This window comes from Malus sylvestris, chromosome 11, assembly GCF_916048215.2.
Source record: "Malus sylvestris chromosome 11, drMalSylv7.2, whole genome shotgun sequence".
Taxonomy (NCBI): Eukaryota; Viridiplantae; Streptophyta; class Magnoliopsida; order Rosales; family Rosaceae; genus Malus; species Malus sylvestris.
This window is the reverse complement of record NC_062270.1, coordinates 15,915,566-15,937,965: the sequence shown is the minus strand read 5'-3', so window position 1 is coordinate 15,937,965 and position 22,400 is coordinate 15,915,566. Positions and strand designations below refer to the sequence as shown.

At 37.5% G+C, this 22,400-nt stretch overlaps 3 protein-coding genes across 6 annotated transcripts; all 3 read right to left on the bottom strand.

The window, feature by feature from the left end:
- Positions 1-1,486: 1,486 nt before the first annotated feature.
- Positions 1,487-4,969, bottom strand: LOC126589828 (uncharacterized). Of its 4 annotated transcripts, none has more exons than XM_050255254.1 (6): positions 4,896-4,969; positions 4,314-4,485; positions 3,005-3,198; positions 2,443-2,669; positions 2,081-2,342; positions 1,487-1,949 (listed from the first exon to the last, which is right to left on the bottom strand). In XM_050255254.1, the coding sequence occupies exons 1-6, from the start codon at positions 4,923-4,925 to the stop codon at positions 1,614-1,616; spliced, it is 1,221 nt and encodes a 406-aa protein (XP_050111211.1). In that variant the 5' UTR covers positions 4,926-4,969; the 3' UTR covers positions 1,487-1,613. The 4 variants fall into 4 exon arrangements, with proteins under 4 accessions (XP_050111211.1, XP_050111212.1, XP_050111213.1 ...); XM_050255255.1 differs by having other exon boundaries at positions 2,443-2,654; XM_050255256.1 differs by lacking the exons at positions 4,314-4,485; positions 4,896-4,969 and adding an exon at positions 3,311-3,457.
- Positions 4,970-13,246: 8,277 nt separating this feature from the next.
- LOC126589831 (uncharacterized) lies at positions 13,247-16,250 on the bottom strand. Its single transcript, XM_050255259.1, has 5 exons — positions 16,027-16,250; positions 15,189-15,442; positions 14,540-14,751; positions 14,136-14,403; positions 13,247-13,684 (listed from the first exon to the last, which is right to left on the bottom strand). Exons 2-5 carry the CDS (start codon positions 15,438-15,440, stop codon positions 13,391-13,393), a joined length of 1,026 nt encoding a protein of 341 aa, XP_050111216.1. The 5' UTR covers positions 15,441-15,442; positions 16,027-16,250; the 3' UTR covers positions 13,247-13,390.
- A 798-nt stretch (positions 16,251-17,048) lies between these two features.
- LOC126590268 (pentatricopeptide repeat-containing protein At5g48910-like) lies at positions 17,049-19,201 on the bottom strand. Its single transcript, XM_050255764.1, has 2 exons — positions 17,378-19,201; positions 17,049-17,108 (listed from the first exon to the last, which is right to left on the bottom strand). Exons 1-2 carry the CDS (start codon positions 19,199-19,201, stop codon positions 17,049-17,051), a joined length of 1,884 nt encoding a protein of 627 aa, XP_050111721.1.
- Between the last annotated feature and the right edge of the window lie 3,199 nt (positions 19,202-22,400).

The following is a 22,400-nucleotide window of genomic DNA, read 5'->3' as shown; positions in this document are numbered from 1 at the left end:
GTAATTTTAGAAGAGGTTCACTCACAGATACTCCGTCGCAGCAGAGTTGTGTAGAAAAGGATTAAGGAAATTCCCATTAGCAACTTCACCTAAGCACAAAAATATAATAAATAAATAAAAGGGTTTTCTAAAGGATTTGGGCTTGAATGGGTTAAGGTCTAATGAGTTTTAGGATCCTAAGGTTTTTGGGTTAAAAGGGTTTAGGGTGGAAAAGGGTGGTTTGGGCTTAAACCCAAACCCACACTCACACACATGCATGTACCACAAACAACACACATACATACACACGTGCACAGTATATACACATGCATTGTACACACACACACGGCTTGCGCACACACACGGGGCCTGCACACACACACACTGCCCACATACATACACAGCCTACACACACACACACACACACACACACACAAACACGCACTCTACATACATGCATACAACACACACACACACACACACACACACACTTACATAGGCCGGCCTCAAGCCCAAACTCACAAGCAAATAGGTATCTAGTTACCTGGAATAGTGTTTGAACGATTTCGAGTGCCAACACCTTCAAACTCGCCAGAAAAAGAGCGGGTTCACCGTCGAAAACTGAGACCAAGAGAATGAGTGCATGCAGAGAGTTAAACCCACGAATTTAAGTATAGGTTAGCCCAGCAATACTTTAAAAGTCTAAATCGAGCTAAACCCCAAGAAGACAGTCACCACCTAGCTTCGAACTCAACGACATTCACCAGAATTCGTTGCCGGAATGACATGTATGCACAGATTCTAAACAGAGAGATTAACCCAGAGATTTCCGACATAATCCTTATCACAGATAGATTAAAACTAACACAACCAAGAGGGGAAATAATTCATACCGGAGATAGAGTTTGAGGGAGCTCAAGCTCTTTCCGTTAATGGCAGAGCACCCGATGGTGCATTGATGATATTTACAACGCCATAGGTGGATTCCCCTTGTCCCAAGGGTTCGAGGTTCAGAGTTTTTAGGGTTGATTTGGTCAGCATCAAGAGAAATGGTGGGGGTTCCTTTTCGGAGCTTAGAGAGAGAAAGGTTGCAGATTATTGTTGAGGAGAGAGAGAGAGAGAGCTGAGAGTTGCAGGGATCTTGAGGGAGAGAAGGAGCTCGAGATATGGGAGAGAGTGAACACGAGGAATAGGGTGTCACGGGAGGGAAATAAACAATGGGGTTTACAAGGATTATGAGGGAGAATGGGTTCTCGGGAAGGGGAGAAAGGTCACGGGCAAGGAAAGAAAGGAAAGTGGCTTGGGTAAAATCTCCACACAAGGATATTTTTGTAATTTAGTACATAATTTTTGAAGTGGGTTGTTAAAAAATATATTGTCATATGAAAAAACTTTAAGTTGTTCATTTCGAAACGGAAACAAAATTAAAGTCAGAAGGCATAGAAAAGTTAGGATATCCTATGAAGTTTTGAGAATATTTTCAGAGGATATTCTATCTAATCATTCATTTTCTAAAAGAAAGAACCTGTCTTCTTCGAATAACAACAAATCTAATGTACATTGCTTGCTTTAAAAGAATTAACCATTTACACAATCAACACTTTTGGACATTTTAAGAATAATATTTGACACACTTATGAAACAAGTTTGGGTATACTAGGTTTGTAATGAGGATGTTCTTCTCCGAGCAAAAGCGCCCTCAGAATCGCCTCACTTAAACCGGCATAATGCACAATCAAATGTCCGCCATCGGGAACTTCGTGATACTGAATCCACGGCAGCTTACTTGAAACGAATCTCTGAAGTTGAAACGGCACAACCTTATCTTCGTAACCTTGCCAAATGTGAACAGACCGCTGGTTTTGTGGGAATGGGTTGCTGAGATCCATTGGATCGAAATCCCAAGGAGTGAATGCCAATTTGAAGTCACGATGCAGAGTATTGAAAACCACCCGTTGCCGTAGATTCTCCTGTAGGTGCGCATACATAAACGTTGTTACAGTAATCGCGAGACAGAAACGATTAATATGAAAATTCGGTTCATGGGGAAGCAGCCTTGACTACATAACACTATGGAGCGGACGTTCTGACTTGGTTTTACCTGAGTCAGCATTGGGAAGCCTGGTATTATTTTGAGGACATCCATGTCTTTGCTGCTGAAGAATACTGGGTTTCTTTCCATGACAGACGTTGAGGGGAGCCACTTCTGAGTTACCCACCACCGCAGTAGTCCCGGGGCAAATTCTGCAAACAAGAGGCCCCAATGGATGAGTTTTCTCCGATAATCATCCTTTATCAGTTTCTTGGGAAGAGAAGGCCATTGGTAATTGACAACTGGAACTACCAAGGCCACACCTGCGAGCCTACACAAGCGAATGTGATATAAGAAATGTGAAAAGAAACTATTCGAATTGAATGAAGCAGAAAGTCACGAACCTAGAATCCAAAACCGAGCGTATTTACCTGTGTGGTATATGTTTGATGCAACTCCAGGTGGAATATGATCCCATTGAGACTCCAATGACATAAAACTTCGAGCCTAGCTCTAACCGATCGGCTAGTTGTTCGATGTCAAGGGCTTCACTCTTGACCGAACGCTTAGGATTTGGATCACTTTCTCCATAACCTGCCCGGTCGTAGAGCAGGAAATATATCCCCAACTCATCAATCAATTCCTGGAAACTGAACCACTGTGAAAACTCAACCCACCTTCACAGTTTTACTTTAAACAGATGCATCGGAACTACATAATCGAAATCAAGAACTTTTCTTGTAAACCAAGTGTATATAGACACATATGTATGATCAACGTTTCAATTCGTTGACTTATGAATATGTAAATTTTCATAACAAATTTTTACCAAACTCAAAAATTCAATTTTTAACTTTCTCACTTAATCAAGATTCATAATTTTTCAATACAAGCAATACTATCAAACCGAGAAGCCCGGTGAAGGCGGAATACTCTTAGCCAACTGAGTTACAAGCATGGTTAAGAAAAGAGAGATTGAAAGAGAGTGGTTACTTGGGGAGCCAGGAAACTCATTTCCTTGGAGCTTCCAAAGCCATGAACCATGATGATCTTGTAGTTTGCCTTGTTCTTGGGGACCCCACTTTCTCTGTAGGCCAGATGCCTTCCATCTGCAAGCTTTATTCTTGGTGAAGCTGCAGCAACTTCTTCTGCTTCTTCAGCCACAGCACTTGTTTTTGAATTCTTTCCTGATAAAACATAACCAAAAATGGCAGATTGGATCTAATTAATTTCAAATTTCATTTCTTGGAACCAAAAATTCAACCGAAAAAAAAAAAAAAAAGGAATTTGAAAACCCACCTGGCATGATTTTCTCTGTTGGGTTTCTGGGATTTCAAAAGGTTAAGAGATTGGTGGGTTTTTACCATACCTGGATATACTTTTGAATGTTCCGCTGATATGGGAATCTGTATCCTACTATAATTGTATTTGTATATGTACCCTACCAATTTGCTATCTACACTTGTTTCTACGTATATCTTTCTCATTGAATTTCCCATTTTACCCCTCATCGCCCTCCCTCCATAATTTTCCATTTTTCTACCTCTCCAACTGTACTCCATTGTCACGACCGACGAAAACCGCTCCAACTCCGGCGACAACAGCTGCGATTTGGGCGACACATTGGCCGATACCAACTATCCCTTCGTTGTGAGGAAATGGCGGTTGGACTATGTGTTAGAGTATAATCATCGTCTTTGTATTCTCATTCTTTATTAAGATTTATTGTGCAAGTAGTTTTTATTGTATTTAATTTAGGAACCGCATATGGATTATGTCTAACCCTATACATTGTAAACATCTCCTCGAGTCTCTAACCCCAATCATCCTCTCTTGACTTAACTAGAACGACATGTTATGAGTTGCATCACTAGTGTTATTTTTTAACCCATTCCAAGAAGCAACCAATCGGCTCTTGCTCTAGTGCTGAATTTGAATATCGTTTTCTTGCTTATGCTTGTGCGTAGACTGCTTAGCTTTGTTTACTCCTCCATGAACTGGGTGTTCAGCTACCCTTACATGTTCTGCTTCATTGCGACAATCTCATTACTACTTATCTTGTTGATGATCTAATTAATCTTGCTCACACTCATCACATTGAGCTTGACTATCACTTTATTTGTGAAAAGGTTGGCTCTTGGTCGTCATCGTATTTATATTTCTTCTACGTTTAACTTAGCATTTGTAAATTGGCTTCCTTTAATTCCTACACTACATGATTATTGTAAAAACATAAATCAAGGATATACAAATAATTAGTATGCAGAGCACAAATAATTGCGTTGAGAGTATTTTGATTTACCAATCATTTGTGAGATTGAAGCAGCACCCTCTGATGCAGGTGAGATCGAAGCAGCAGCGTCTGATGCAGTTAGGTGCTTCTGTGCTGCCATATGCCAACTCACATCGCCGGTTAGTGAGATTGGCAATCCAATTCTAACCGGCTGATGTAACAGCCACGTGGCACATGTTAGCTGGTAGCTTGCACGCAAAGAACAACAAAAACTTTCGATTAAGAACTAATTTGGATTATTATCTTCCAAATCATGGACTGAAATAATACAAAGAATTTCTATCCGAGACACAGTGAGTTAAAAGAAAATCCTCATCATCAAAGTATCGACCTCCAAATAATTACAAAACGAGATCACAAATTCTAAACTCTGCTAAAACACAACGAAAAAAGAGAGAACGAGTTCCACCTCCCCTATATGTATGCACTGCGTAAGAGTGTTGAGTAGTCTTCCGAACACAAACCACCCTTATATTTCATACCAATAAATAAAACAAACAACTTTATTTTATTTTACTTTTATCCGCAGAACGTTAGCGTGCGAGGTGCGAAAGTACTTTTTAAGAGAAAATAGAAAGATAGACAACTTACTTTTGCAATGGACCTGTAGCGTAAGAGCATTTACTTCTGTGCACGAGGTCTTTTGTCCGTTTCTTCGGTTGACAAATATCTCGCGTGTAAATAAGGCTCAAATTCTTCGCCTATAAATAGTTCACGGAATTTTAATACAGGAACGTGAACGTCACTGTTTGTTGTAATTGATCCTCCAATGAGATCCTGATTCTAGGGTTTATACCCCCACGCACGAGCATATTCCTCCGTTTATTGGTTCTTGCTTGTGGGTAACATTGGTGCCTCACTTTTAACATGCTTCCAATTTCTAAACACAACACAATAAATTTCTAGGAACACAGTTGGAAGTACTTTTAAAATAATTAAAAACGTTTTTAGATAAAATGTTTTTGGGTTCCAAAAGCACTTGAAGTGATTCCTGCAAGAAGCACTAGTTATGTGCTTCTTGCTAGAAGTACTTCAAGTTTTTTTTCAGGGTTCACTTGCATTTATATTAAGAATTGGTTCAAAAAATATTTTCATCAAAAGCATTTTCAGTCATTTTAAAAACAATTCCAAACCAACTCTAATATTCCCATATATATTATTCTAGATCTTAGAGCTACGTGTTTTTTAGAGGTTTGTGCGGATCTTGTCCTCTTTAGTTTAGTCATTTAGAGTTGCCGGATTTGTGTCTTGTACACATCTTTAAGGTATTTTTAAAGTTATTTTAATAAATATTGTTATTTAAAAAAAAATAAACAAACACTATCGTTCTGAACTCAAAACTATTTCCAACAAAATAAACACGGGTGCCAAATTATAAAAGGTCAAACAATACTAATTATTCAAATTTCATTAATAAATTTCGTGACTAGCATTATTAAGCTACAAAGTAAATATTATATCTTGAATTTTTCTTGCAACATTCGATAATATATATAAAATTGCATGAGAAATACACTACGTCACATAAGAAAACTGAAAAAAAATATACCAAAACAATGTAACATACGAAAGTTGCACCTCAAATTTATGTTCTATTAATTTAGAAAAGAATAATGATAAATTATACTTGGATTATGAATGCATTCCAATGAGTGATCAATATAAGAAGAAGGAAAGGAGTCGAGACGATACGGGCCGGGCTCAGTCAATGCCCGAGTCTACCGGTCCAACAATATTACACGCCCAATAAGTGTTCGAACCGATGTTGTCAACAAATACGTGTTCTTTTTTTTTGAATGGAAACGTGTTCTTAAAGTTTAATGAAAATAAATACATACCAGCCTCAATGCACACGCGTGATGTCAACAAATACATGTTCTTTTTTTTTTTAATGAAAACGTGTTCTTAAAGTTTAATGAAAATAAATACATACTAGCCTTCATGCACGCGCACACGCGTGTGCAGAAGACATTTTTTTAATCACGACGTGTTACGCGTGATTTACATGTTTTAAATGTATTTATTAATGTAGATGGAAATGAATAATAAATACATTTAATAAAAGCGGTCTTTTAACTAATCAAAGCAGCTGAATCCATATTAATAAAAGCGGTTTTTCAATTTCTATCTACATTTTATTGAATTTACATTAAGATTAGAAAAAATAATATTTAATAAACAACTGATTGTTAGCCCATTGTGAGATTAAGCTCACTCCCTCCCCTTAGTGTAGATAACATCGTTTGTCAAAAAAAATGATCATTTGACAACTAATTGAATCACATTATTATGCATGTGTGAGACTTTTTTTATAACTGGCACTACGTACTTCTTAAGTGTTTAAAAATTGAGAAATAATATTTAATAAACAACCGCGTGCAAAAGGTATTTTTTTGAATTACAACGCGCTACACGAAACTTAGACATTTTAAATGTATTTATATGTGTGATTTGCTTCAATATTTTTTTATTTTGTCTTTTTTATCACTGACGTTACACGTCTCTTAAGATGTTTTGAACACAACATTCATGATTTTTCTTATTTTTCTTATTTTTTATTATATTTTTCTTCCCCATCACTTAGGCACCATCAACTTTATCATTTGTTTATTTTTTTCTCTCTTCCCTTTCATTTTTTTTCTTTTCTCTCTCCCCATTTATATTTATATTATATTTTATGATGACCAAATTACCAACTTACCCTTGCATGATTTGATATATTATTTTGGGTAGGTTTTGAATTTTTTTTGGCTGAGGGGCAGTTTGGTCCTATTATTTTTGTCAAAGGGGGTGATACCAAATTTTTTGTCCCATGCGTGACCCAAAGCCACTGTTCATCTCACCATTGGCTTTATATATAATAGATATCTGGACTGGGTTTAAAGGGAGGATGAGGTAATATTGATTTGGTTCAAAAGTTTTTTTTTATTTTTTAAATGAAGTGATAGCGATATTCCATGGATAGAGAGTACAGTTACAACACAATTATAAGAGAGTACCAATTGGGTGCATCTTTTTCGATGATTAAATTTGTAATCTTAAGAGAATAAAGAACAACACAACAATAATATCTCCCCTACATGGCCACCACAACAAAACACAAGAACACATACACAAGAACTAGTTGTGCGGATCTGCCACAATAGATCAGTGGTGACATACTCGAAACTAAGGAACACACAATGCCAAATCATTAAAAAACTAGGTCACACAAACTACTAGATGGTACCAATTACAACTAAGTCGAAAAGAAAACCAATGTCGACTCATCTCCACAATGAAAAAGACACGTAAGTCTTGACATTTGCAACAATACCATATAGATCCACAACAATCATGACCCAAGTAAGGAGAATCCTCACCAATTTGACCATGTAAGGCTACCAAGCTATAGATTTAGCCATAGGCTATTGTGGGTTCGTCGTTGGTTCGTTGTGGGGCTGTAACATCGTTGACTTGATATGAATTTGTGACAGTTATGGCCAAGGAGCGCTGGAACGACTGATGAGCGCGTGTCCACCATGGAAACCAAGTGGAAGAAGGTGGTTTCGACCCCAGGATGATCCTCTCCAGATCTTTTTTGTGAGGATTCTGAGGATCTTTAAATCGTGTCCGTTCATTATATATCTGTTTGGACCCGATTTTACACCATCGGCCTAAGTAATCGAGGCCGTTGAGTGAGCATGATTCTTAACCGTCGTATAAGGAAGTTAAGATAATTTGCTATTGTTAAGAGATAATATTATGATTTTTAATCATAATAATTATCTTTCAATAAATTATCTTGATTTTCTTGTACAAAATAAATGGGATAAAAATCATAGCCCCAACATAGAGACAGGCAGAACAGTCTGATTTAATTTGGATTTGTTAGCAGTGTACCGTGTGGATTAGAGCAACTCGGCTTGGATTCTTATCACGTAGCATAGCATGGGATTTGCAAGGCTTGGATAATGGTGATATAGGAGACCTAAGTAGGCTAGGTTATTTATGGATGTTGTCAGATGAATTGAATTGATGATGAACTTGGCCTGCATACATTGTGAAAGGCTACCAGCTATATAATTATGATTATATATATATATATATATATATATATATATATATATAATTGGTGGCTGTTTAGATGAATGTTATTTGTTCAAATCCAAGCATGCAGATTATCTTGGGATTCGATGTGATAAGACTAAACACAAGGATCGAATTTGGTTGCATTTTTTACTAAGTTCAGAGTCTTGGGAATAGTAAGGCTTATCCGAGGCTCAAGTCATTGGAAGAGTTTTAATAGCTTGGGAGTCTTTATCAGCTTATCAACCAACGCGTACTCGTCCCTATAAATACAAGACACCGTGCAACATTTCAAAGCCATCCAACTCAACACATAAACTGCCCTACGCAAACTCTCGTTCTACGCGAAACCTCTCAACAACCTTGAGATTTTTATTTTCTCTTTCGCCAACACATCTTCAGTTTGGATAAATAGCACTGTGAAGGCAACCAGCGAATACCTTCAGTTTGGATAAACAACTTTGTTGCCGTAGAATTAGCCGACCGCGGAGCACCTTCAGTTTGGATAAACAACATTGGGTCGAGGCTGACTGGTTACCTATACAAGTCTCGGTCGAGAAGGATTTTCGAATCCTTATTGGCAGATGTCATCTCATTAGCCTTCTCAGCGAAGTGAAATGTTACAGATTACTGGGATCGGTGCATTGAACCCCGAGTTGTTTTATGATTGGATATTCACAAGTAAGATTTAGAGTTTGGCATTCTGACGGCTGAACCACATTCACCATCAAGACATATATCTCTTTTGAGTACTTGTGTCCGTATAGTCTAGAGCCAGTTCGGCGTACTTATACTCTCACGAATATAATCATCGTGACTGAACCCTGTGCCGATGATCCGTGAACTTCGCAATCCTAGTAGCCTTATCTTCAGGCTCTAGAACCCGAAGGCTGATACGTGTTCCTTCCTCGGCTGCAGTCGCAAGATCAAGAAGTCAACAGTGCGCTCAATGCAACATCAACAAATTTTACTCCCCGGCCGAGCTTGGCCGTCGAGTTGGCACGCCCTGCACATAACCGAAGGACGTAGTTAGCTTATTAATTATTCGGCCTGCGCGCCACGTAGACTTGGTAGTTTTTAAGGTCAACAATATCGTGCGACCAATTTTTGTCAGGTACTATTTATATTTAATTTTAAATGAAAGTATTTAAAATAATTTCTAGCAACACGATGTATGATGAACTGGCACGATTTGAGGATCCTCAGGATCCTCATTCATTTCGACCCATCATTAAGGGTGCAATTTGAGTTGGGCCAACCCGAACTCGCTCACGTCCAACGCGAATTTAAACCCAAACAAATGGGTTTTTTCTTAGTTAAAACTTGCCCGAACCCAACGTAACTTCAACCCGTTCATTTATTGGGTTGGGTGGGGTTGATTTGTTGCCCGCCCAAGCCCAACCGAATTTATCTACCCACTTTAACCCGATTAAACCCAAATGAACTAGTGCACATATTACACCCAAGTCCAACAACCAACAACCTTTTATAATATTTGGTACAATTTCATTTATTGGTAGAGTTGATAGTGTGAAGCTTTTGAGCATTGGAGTTTCATGTAGCACTAAACTTGATTCTATTTGGTAATTTGTAGGTCCTCATGTACTTTATTTTAAAGGATTATGATGATAGTTGTGAAGATATGATATACAACTAACTATTTTTCTTATTTAATAGAGATGCAAATTGAATCTGGACAACAAGACTTGAGTTCGGCATTTGTTTATATTTGGATATGAAGTGTTGAGCTTTTTGTTCCCCTTTTTGTACAAGCTCTGGTATCTTCTATTTTAACTTGCGTATTTGGTTTCACTTTTAAGCGGATATCAATTTGTAGAACTGAATTGAAGTTTTGATTGATTTATAATACTGAGGTTAACTAGTTTTGATATTATTTGGCTTAATTTTTAAAAAATTATTGCAAAATAAGTTGTTGAAGGATTAAACTAAAGAAAAGTTGGGCAACTCAAACCCAACCCAAGTAAACTTGAACCCAATTAAATTCAAATCCAAATAAACCTGAATGAAATTCAACTCGAACCCGAGCCTGAAATGTGAATGTTGGGTTAGGGTTGAGTTGACCCTCCTAACCACCCAATCTGCTCGAGTTGCACCCCTACCCACCACAACCACAAATCGAACCGCAGCTCATAGATTTATCTCGAAAATAGGGTGTAGAGATGGGTTTGGGAGAGGAACTCCATCAAAACATGGAGGTTGCTCACAAAGCAAGGGTGAAGAGATGGAGAAAGGGAGCTGCGGGGTAGTGAAGGAAGGGAGAAGAAAAAGCATAAAAAAATAGGAATGAGGCCTGTCGCCGATCCAAAGTCGTGGCAAGGAGCAAGAGGTTGGAGAGAAAAAAACTTAAAAGAGTTTTATGTTTTTGTCGGGGAGAGAGAGAGAGAGAGAGAGAGAGAGAGAGAACAAATTTAATTTCATAGTTGCATGCTTTGATTGGGTTCAAAAGTTAAATAAGTAGATATAACACAAAAATATATAAATACTAGACTAGGTAATCTTTAGAGCAAGTCCACCTGTTGCCAAAGGGCAACGTAGACCTAACATTCGTGTCATACTCGATATCATAATGAGTTGTGTTGTGAAACACTCGTTAAAGTAAATGGGTAATATGACCCAACCCGAAATCGGCCCGTTAATATTATTAGGGAATATGACTTGACTTGTTACCCGTGAATATAAATATATTTTAAATCAATAAATAATGAAAATGAAAAACATAATTTGACCCAAAAAATATAAAACATAATATCAATTAGTATATGCATACCACATTATCATATAAACATTACTTCAAAACATTAAAAAAAAACATTTGTTTTTCAAGTATTACATATCCCAAAATAAGAGGCTAATGAAAAAACATTAGTACATTGTTACAAAATACCAAATGTTCAAGGATATGCAAAATGAAGAGAGTTGTGTTTCAAGGTTGAGGATGCAATCACAAGCGTTTATATATGCTTTCACATTTTTCAGACTTGTACATTAATGATTATGAATTTTATTTATTTTAAACTCCCTTACAAATGCTATTCATGAGGGTTTGTGTGGTTCTAAATGGCGATGTACCCATCCTTAAAGGGTAGAGGATGCAATCACGAGCGTTTGCCTATTTTTTTCACAATTTTTGCACTTATATATCAATTATTATACTTTTTTAAATGTGTTTGGTATTTTTAAATTATTGATATTTTTATTTTTAATGTTTTTATATTTTTTTAATCTCACACTTTGCCTATAATATACTATAAATAAATAAATGTATATAAAATAATAATACAATAATACATATTTAATATACAATATGTGTATACACTATGGCTATTGTCTTTTATAGTAAGTTTTTTTAGTAGTTTAAAAAATTAAAATCATCAAAATAACATTTTTCTTAACATGTTGAAACGGGAACCCGCGTGTCATCCTCGTGTAAACCTGTTAAGGACCTGTTATTAACGGGTTCTTATCGTGTGACTCGATAACGATCCGATTAGTTATCGTGTTGACCCGAAACCTGTTATTTTCTTGTTGTTTATGTGTATTTATAGAATAATAAAAACATTCCTAGTTTTTTCCTTTTTTTATTATTATTTTTCTATTTTTTTAAATATTTTTCTATAATAATAAAAAAAGGAAAAAACTAGGAATGTTTTTATTATTGTATAAATACACAACTCAATATTTATTTTTACTAAATCTTCTATATTTGTTTTCTACTTTCCAAATCTCTTTTTTACAAAAAAAAAAAAAAAAAAAAAAAAGAGTGAGAAGACAATTTGGTCCGATTGGGAAAGAAGTTGCTTTGTTTGAGGTTTGGGTGCATGTTACTCATAACTCGATGATGTAAAATGAGATGAGATAGCAACAAATGTGGAAGAAGATTCATGCACAATTGGTCGAGGAGATTGAAGACATTTTATTTTTAATTAATTAAGCTTGTTGTAATACTTTGCTTTTGCCTTGTATTTGAAATAAACTATTGGAATTAGACAATATTTTTTATTTTCAAAAAACAAACTTACAAAGTTCACATTTAAACAAACTTAAATATACGGTCAACATGCTTAAAAATAACACACCAAAAAACATAGACACACCTACAAAACGAACATGACCCGTGAAAGATAAAGCCAACAAATCAACCCATAAAATAAAATAAAAAATATTTGTGAACAATAATCGCCTTTGCCCTTACCCAATAGGTGGAGTTGCACAAAGCACGTACTATTGAGAATGAATAGTAACCGCACCCTTGCCCTCCTAAGACAGGTGAAACTTCTCTTAGAGGCATGTTCACATATAAAAGAGAGCTAAGCGCCCACAAGCGCGTGAGCAAATTCGGGTTGTAGATAATTATGTTACGTAGATTTAATCAAGGGAACTTTAACGAAAAGCATCCGGTACTGTTCACTTTAACGAAAAACCACATTTTTACACTAAAAAGTCAATCTTGGTACTATTCACTTTACCCTTTATTTTGTCCTTATCATTAAAACTCAAAGTTTTCAAACCCTTTTCATTAATTTTCTTTTAATCAATTGTTAGAAAATCGCGCGTGCGTGTCTGAATGACTGGCCTTAGCAAAATCCTAGCAATAATCAATGTTGCTGTTGAGCTAGGACTATCTGATAGAAGGTTCTTCTCCGAGCAAACGTTCCCCGAAAATGGCTTCACATAGAGCACTCTCATGAATCAACAGATGACCACCATCTTCAACTTCATGGTACTTAATCTGGATACATACAGTACAGAGCAACTTACAAGCCTGCAGCAAAAATGTTACAGTGCCAAAGAAATGACGTGAATCAGATTACGGTACATTTCCGCTCCGAAGAGGACTTTCGATACAGCAGATATGTACAATCATGCCGAACAACTTATGAATTATTTGTGCCAGAGAAGTAAGCTGATGATTAAGTTTTACATTGCAATAAAATACAGAAGATCTTTATATGTAATACACATTGCAGCATTCATGAAAGACTTGCTACTTAGGGAGTTCATAATCCAAGCAAAAGTGCCTTCAAAACGGCTTCACATTGGTTCTTGTCGAACATCAGAAAATGCCCAAAATCAGGAACTTCATGGTAATGAATCCAGGGAAGCTTCTCTGCAATATGACGGTTTAGTTTGTAAGGAATGATCCTGTCCTCATAGCCTTGCCAAATGTGAACTGATCCCTCGTTGTCAGGGAAGGGATTGCTGAGATCCAAGGGGTCGAATTCCCATTTTCCATAACCAGCCAGTATGTCTCGGAACAGTGATTCGTGCTCTCCTTGCTGCGTAATCTTTTCCTGAGTTTGTAACGTAAACAAAAGACACTGACGGTTACCAAGCAATTAAGAACATCCCATGTCTCTCAACTCTCTTGTTTTGCTAGCAAAGGAATAATCTCAAGACATCAATGACACTAAAAGATTTGAGATTGCATCACATATGCTGGTTATAGGTAAGTGTGGATATTAAGTGTCTTCTCCTCTGAATTATAGTTTCAATACTATGTCGTACCCAGTGCACAAGGCTCCAGCTTTACACAGGGTCTGGGAGAGGTGAATGTCGGCTAGCCTTACCCCCATTTATGGAGAGGCTGCTCCCAAGTCTCGAACCCGAGACCTACCGCTCATGGGCGAAGGCACTTGCAAAATTTAGCATTGAAAGATTTGAACCTCAAATTGTAATTGCAAGAGGGAAAAAGAAAATTGGTCGATCTAGTACTGTGGGCAGACAATGAGAAAATTTGAGTACCTGACCAAGACTTGGTGTTTCTGAGAGTTTCTGCAACATCTCTAAATCTTTTGGGCAGAAAATTGCGTTATTCCCAGCCAAGATACTTAGTGAAGGGAACCATTTCTGGGTCATCCACCAATGGAATAACCAAGGAGTGTAATGTGCAACTCGGAATGTCCATTGGTCTGATAGCTGCAGCGTACCAAGGGACTCTCTTGATAGATCAGCAGGAAAACGAGGCCACCAGTAGTTCACAAAGGGAACTACCAGGGAAGCTCCAGACAATCTGCAAATAATGTATCACAGTATCAGTAATATTAGATACAAGCTTTCCTAACATAAAAGAGAGATTGACATTAAATTTTGTTGAAAATAAAACATAGGCAAAACTTGTAGTCTGGTAGTTAAACTAGGTATCATGCCTGTGTGGTATGTATTTCAAGCAACTCCAAACCGGGTAAGCTCCCATTGAGATTCCGATTACATAAAATTTAGACCCAATCAGCAACTTGTCAGCTAGCTCTTGAATATCAAAAGCTTCGCTCTTCACAGAACGTGAAGGATATGGATCACTCTCTCCATAGCCAGCTCTGTCAAAGAACAGGAAATATATCCTTAACTCCTCTATGAGTTCCTGACAAACAAAACCGAACAGAAGGCATTCCACTTGTATCAAAGAAGGAATGAGAGAGAGGTGCACTAATGATGCACTATAAATGCAAATATTTAAATCCATCACATCTTCCAAATCCAAATTGAGGTAGAGAAGACCAGAGAGGAGTTCAACATTAGCATTCATGTCTAGTGCAGATGATCACCAGTTATTCATTTTATTCAAATCTCTGCATACCCCAACATATGACATAACATCGGCATGTTTCAATAATTACTTATATTCCTCGCAAAGTAACCAATTACAGTGAGATCATTTCCTTTTCCTAATATTCCATGGAACATAAATGAGTGCTCCTATCTACCCATCATATCAACTCAATGTTGCAGCATATCCATCTCAGATTGGTAAAAGTTATAACAACTAGTGCAGGACTGAAAATAAGTGTTAGTTCATACTTGAGTGATGGGCAAACTCATATCCTTGGAACTTAAAAAGCCATGAATGACGATGATCTTGTGTTTCGCCTCTTCTTTTGGAACTCCCAATTCCCTGTAAGCCAAATGCCTCCCATCACTGAGTTTTACTCTAGGAGAAGTGACAGGAGGACCGTCCGGCGATCCACATATTTTGGGATGGGGAGGCTTTAGTGCCTGATAAGCCCATCCAAGAAGACCCACAGTCAAAGCTATTGCTACTGGGCCAATCATTTCTGGGAGAAAATAGTACCACAGGGTCTACCATGTTAGTAGCACAATCATTGAACAAATATATACATAATATGTGCTTTTGCTGTGTCGTACGACATGATAAAACGTTGCAAGAATTATAGATTGTACCTTGGTAATTTGTTTTTAAAATTTAAACACCAAAAAAATATGGAATGCAGCTCAGTTTATTAGTTATATACTTTTACAAAACCTAAATAGAAGCAGCAGAAATGTTGGTAATATACTGCATCAGATAAAATTCTACTGAAGGAACAAGAAAGTATATCAATTTCGTTTCAAAAAACATGCAAAAATCCAATCCCAAATTCACTTCACAAAGATTAACAACTATTTGAAATACAAAAGTGTTCATATCTTTTGGAACAATCAAATGCAGGTAAATAAGAATTTTAGCAAACTATGACAACCCAACTAGCAAAAATAAAAGAGGAGGGCTAGTGGAAATACCCTTGTGGCCCTTCTCATTCAGGTTCGAGGATTCCCCCACCCTCGTTCCCCTCAGAACCCCATCTAACCAGCAAAAATTAAAAATAATAATAAAAAAGAAAGAAAATAGAAAACTGACCTGAAAAATAGAAAAGAAGTCGGTTTGGTCTTGCTCTGTTCCAGCCTTTTCTGAAGCAGCTGATACCTTCTTGCTCAACCCACCCAGCAAGTGAATTTTAAAGAAAGAAAAAAAGAAACAAACAAGTAAATCCCAAAATCCTCGAAGAAATCAAAACCCCACATCAAAAAAATGAAAAGAAAGATATTGGGAAAATTGCTGTGTTTCTGGAGTGAGGACTTATTGCTGGAATATTGCTCATTCCACCTATTTCTTCCTCTAAAATGCAGCCAGTAAGTACAGACAACGCATGTCACTGTCACGAAGAAGACCCACAAGAAAAATTGAACCGCAAAATGGCATGCAATAATGCCACGCAATTATGTATTATTGACTTTTAGAGGAAACCACAAAATGACATGCAATAATGCCATTCAATTATGTTTTATTTACTTTCAGAGGAAATCAGGGTGAGACGTGAAAGACTTGCCATTTTAATGCTTTCCCCTTCATCATTTCTTGATTTTCATTGGGATATTGACAGGTGAATACAATTAAGTCTGACAGGTGAATAAGTCGTAGAGCTGGTGACAATTGTGTCAAAAACAAAAGCAGACAAATATTCCAACAAAGAAAAATCTAGACATTCAAATAAAATTGAGGAAAATGATTTCTGTTTTCTCCTACACAACTTTGATTTTTTAATCCAACAGTTAGAAGATAAAAGAGAAGTGTGGGAGGTTAAAAAAAAAAAAAAAAAGAGTGCGGAAATCATTTCCTTGACACCAATCGTATAGTATTGAAGCCTGCTCGGTGCCTTTTATTTTTATCACATATGAAAAGGTTCAATGGAACAATATTTTCAATACATAAACACTGTTGCCCATAAGCTAACTAAAACTACAATACAAGAAATCATGTAGTGCAGTTTTAGTTAGTTGTGGGACCCAAACCTCATAGATATGAATCTGTATAAATAAGAGGAAGCTCTCCCCCTTCCTCTCTCTCTGCCACATCTGTCCAAATCGGTAGTCGCTGTCCTCTCAACCATGCCTGGCATTCTCAATGTATGGATCAATGGCAATGGAACTGAACCCGCGACTCTGCGGCAATGTACCATGTTAGGAAAATTACATGTCCGTTTGATCACGTTGCATCCTACATGTGTCTGCCCCGTGAAGTAGTTGCTATACCATACGAGTCTTCAGTCATGTAGTTTGCAAATGGGCTTACTAAAATTGTACTACCAAAAGTCTTTGCAGGAGCAGGAACCATTCTCAAAACAATGGAAACGGTTTTGGTCTCTCACAACAACTCGGCAATTGTAAACGCGAGAAAACAGTTTGATAAACGAATGGCAATCACAGCAAACCCTTAAGTTTTTCACTATATGAATAGGAGCTCCGTTGCTAGTGTTTATTAGTCCAAATGCAAGTGCCATCTTCTCGCTGTGAAGGGTAAGTGAGCTCTCTTTATTTTCCTCTTCAATATCCAGAAGAACTTGAGTCAGGTCAGGCTTATATCCTTCCAGTTTCAACCTAGAGACCACCTCTTCTATCTTTGAAAGAACCTCGACATTACATTTAACATCCATTTCCTTTCCCACAAGAAATTCATGAACCTTTCCGTTCACAAGGATTGAACTAGATCCAGGAATCTTTCTCACTCCTCTTCGTTTCATCATTAATCTGACCTTGCGCACATCATCCCATCTCCCAACTTTGGCGTAAATATTTGAGAGGAGAATGTAACAACTTGAGTCTTCGGGAGCTAACTCTATGGCGTTCAAGGCAGCACTTTCCCCAATTGCAAAATCACCGTTCTGCACACAAGCGCTGAGAATAGCTTTCCAAACAATAACATCAGCCTCCATGGGCATATTCTGTACAATCTCAACAGCATCATCCAATTGCCCGCCTCTACCTAAGAGATCAATAATGCATCCATAGTGCTGAATTGTAGGGATGATTTTGTACTTCTCCTGCATGAGTTTAAAACAAAACTTGCCCTCTTCAACTAGACCTTCATGACTACAAGCATTCAACAGTCCTAAGAAAGTGATCTCATCTGGCTTGATTTCTTTTGTCTTCATGTCAAGGAATACCTCCAGAGCTTGATGACCAAGCCCATGCATTGAAAGGCCGGAGATCATACAGTTCCAGTCCCCGACATTTTTATAATGAGATACCTGTTTGAAGACATGATAGGCATTTTCTATATGTCCACATTTCGCATACATGTCTATAAGAGCCGAAGCAATAAACCCAGAACTCAGCTTAATCTTATTTGTCGAAATGTAAGCATGCACCCATTTGCCTTCGTCAACAAAACCCAAGTCGGCGATGGCTGATAGAACACTAACAAGAGCAGGGGCATCAGGTCGAATCCCGACATTCAATATTTCCCTAAATAAACCCAATGCTTCCTTCGGACGGTGATTGAATACATATGCTGAAACCATTGATGTCCAAGTAACCACGTCTTTTTTATTCATAGACCTAAAAACCTGCTCTGCAAGCTCACACTTCCCGCTCTTACCATACCCATCGATCATCGCATTGCACGAAACCAAGTCCCTTTCGGGCATCTTATTGAAAAGCTCATGAGCCAAATCAATCTCCCGCAGCCTCAAACAACCTGTAATCAGTGAATTCCAAGAAATTACATCTCTCTGAGGCATTTTATCAAACACCCTCTTTGCCAATTCAATCTCTCCCAGCTCCAAGTACATCCTGATCAATGCGTTCGCCACATACATATCAAACAGCAACTGGGTTTTCAACACTTGGCCATGAACTTGCGTCCCCTCCTCCAAAGCCCACGACTTGCCGCACACTTTCAGTACAGCAGGGATCGAAAATTCGACACCATCCAAACTTTTCAAAGAAGAGAGCATATGCGCATAGAGAACTACAGCTTCCAACGGATTCTCACTCTCAGAAATGTGCCTTATGAGTGTGAAAAACATGAAGGGATTGGGGTTTTCAATTCGACGAAAGACCGAAAGGGCGTGCTCCAGGCCGCCAGAGAGAGAACAGGAGGATACGAGTTTGTTTATGATCAATGTGTGGGTAACGAGGTTTGTTTTGATAATGTGGGCGTGGAGTTGCCGGAGTTCAGACATTGCTCTGCATTTCTCGAACTTTGGAAGGGTTTGGGCGACAAGCATACAGGGAGGGCTGCCGCTGGTTGCCATGCTACTAAAAAATAGACACGGACTGACGCTTCCCGCTTTACTCTTCAATCAATGCTACCGTACAATTAGTAGTTACCGCCTAAAAGGTGCTGCATAGTTATTTTCGGGTAACCCGCATTTTACCCTTTGAGGCTTGAAGTTGTAATGCTCGTGTTCCTCCGATCGAGAAATTTACTTGTCCCCACTTATGATTAACGTATATTTAACGTATGAACCGTTCATTCTTTTTATCATCGTTTAAAAATCACATTTGCACAAAATTATTCAATTTAAATATCGTTTAGTCATTCATACGTGTTAAATAAGGAATTGGATCCCATCCAGATCCATTTTGTGGGGATCCACATCTTAGTCATTCATCGTGTATCATGCGGTCAGAAATCATTTGACTTTTTTTTTATTTAAAATTAAACACAAATAGTATCTGACGAAAACTGGCCGTACGATGCACGATGAACGGTTAGGATGTGGGGATCACTAGGATCCCCACAAAGTGGATCCGGAGAGGATCCTCTTCCGTCAAACAAATCAACGGTTTTAATAACAAGTAACATCTTCATGATGAATTATCTATTTGTTTAATGCATATGAGTGACTAAAAGATATCCAAATTGAATGATTTTTTGCACATATGATCTTTAGATGATGTAAAGATAATAAATCGTTCAAATTATTTTATCCTTTGAAAAATAGGATGAAGTCGTTGTGGCCTATTTTACTGAAAGAGCGCGGCAAAGAGAGGGAGAGAGAGAAATGGACAACGGCTTGAGGAATTCTACGATGGTATTCCTTATGCCTTGTGCCTTTATTTATACTAATAAAGGAGATAAACTTACTCCCCAACAAATACAATTATAATTTAAAAGATATTGTAGAATCCTACACATAATCTACTAGAATTTGCATAATCACATTCATAACTAATTTAGGACTTCAACACTCTGCCTTTAGTGTGTAAAAACTCATGTAAATGCATCACATCTTCATATGATGATGTAGAAATCGTTGATGAAGTCATTTTGTCTAGTTGGCACAAATGTGAGTCTCAAAACGTATGGAAGAATGCATAGGTAATAAAACTTACAAAATCAATTCGCTATGGTAAAACCCAAAGTGGAATAAAAACCCATAGCCTAAGGCGAAAAATGAGAAGTTGCAAGTCAAAACTAAACACCTTCAGGACGCAAGTAGACACACACAAGGATATGGCCAGCCCAGGATGGGTGCCACGTTGAACCCTCATCAAGTAGCAACAACACAGTGAGAAAATGCTCTTAATTGTAAGGAAAAAAAGTCCATTTAGTTTAAGTGAGTATACATCTTACTCCCCCTAAGTTTGATAAAACTTCCAAATGAGATAATTACGCATACCAATTCCTCAAATAAGCTTTTGGAAGGTTGACTTCAGTAGTGACTTCATGAAGAGGTTAGCAAGGTTGTCTTGGAACCAAAATTGCTTGGTATGTTTACCAAGATCCGAACTATCAATGTAATTGTGCTTTATGATTGCTCCACAAAGTTGTTTTGGGGTGAACATGGAGAATTCATTGTTCAATTGCAAATCCAAAAAACATGCAATACGTCACGAAACATCTGCAATATAAACACTTCGGTATTGTCCAGTCTTCCAGACTTTATGGGATAAACATGGTGATGAGTTTTTAAGGTAAAAATAAGCCAGGAGGTTAGAAACAATATGCGGACAAACATCTTACTAGTTTGTGATACATCAACCAAAACCATAAGTATTTACTTGGTCCTATTTTGGTTGGATAGTTCACAACTAGTCATTTGAATTAACTGTGAAAAGAGGGTCATGTAGTATCTTTGCTAGGGATAGTATATAAATCCAATTTTCCCAATGAGCTGGCTTGGAAAAGTGTGTTGTTGGCAACAAGATCCTTACTTCAGGTAAGGAGATGCTTCGTATAGTATGAGGCATCATATCTTGACCTAAGTGTCCCAAACTATCATGCTAAAGCAAGTAACTAGCTCGAATCACCTGGTTTCAGGCTAGCCACATGTGACGCTTCTCAACTATGAGGCAGCCCATTGGCTCTAATACATAGCTTCGGGCTTCATATTTTGGAAGTGGTGCAATATTCAACATTTTGTTCAGTGGTTTCATTCATGATCATTGTTCTCTTAAATTTCTTTAAAACTTAATGACATTTTTCTGGAACGTGTAGAATATAAGGCCTCTTTAATGAAAACTTAGTATCATTTACAATAAGGAGTGGTGCCAAGGCCCTTAATTAGGTTAGATAGACCTGAAGTCGTTGCTAGATGGATGATTTAGGTATAAAGTCAGTGTACATAGTTACACATTCATCTAGACAACTAACTTTCCCACATTTATACCTAATCATGTGTTTAATTGAATTCGGTCATATGTATACAAGAAACATAATTCAATTAACTCGTATTTGAGGACAATATCCATAATGTCATTCAATTAACTCATATTTGAAGACAATATCCATAATGTCATCTAGAACTGAAACAAGAATTAAAAAACATAGGAAATTGTTCATTAAATAAACCAAAATTTACTAGGGGTTTGGCCAACATGGCTCTGGCATGTCAAAATTCTACTCTCCTAAATGTGTTAAGTGGAACAAAATTACTATCATAGATTGACTATGAGAATGGTGTTGGAAATGTGCCTTAAAGCCAATCATAAAATGATATATATATATATATATATATATATATAAGATCCCTATGTATAGATATCATCATCTACATCCAGAAAGCCGTATGCCTTGGAAGAAGCTTGTATAGTTTAGTTTATCATCTCACATTGGAGAGCTTACCCAGATGGGTGTCGGGGAATTGGTTTACCCTCATGCACTGGAGAGTTTACCCAGATAGGTGTCGAGAAATTGGTTTACCCTCTCGCACTGGAGAGCTTTCCCAGATGGGTGTCAGGAATTAGTTTACCTTATCGCACTGGAGAGCAATTAGTTTACCCTCTTGCACTGGAGAGCACTGGATAGCTTACCCAGATAGGTGTTGGGGAATTAGTTTACCCTCTCGCACTAGAGAGCAATTAGTTTACCCTCTCGTACTGAAGAGCTTACCCAAATAGGTTTTGGGGAATTAGTTTACCCTCTCGTACTGGACAGCTTACCCAGATGGGTGTTAGGGAATTAGTGTACCCTCTCACACTAGAAAGCAATTAGTTTACCCCCTTGTA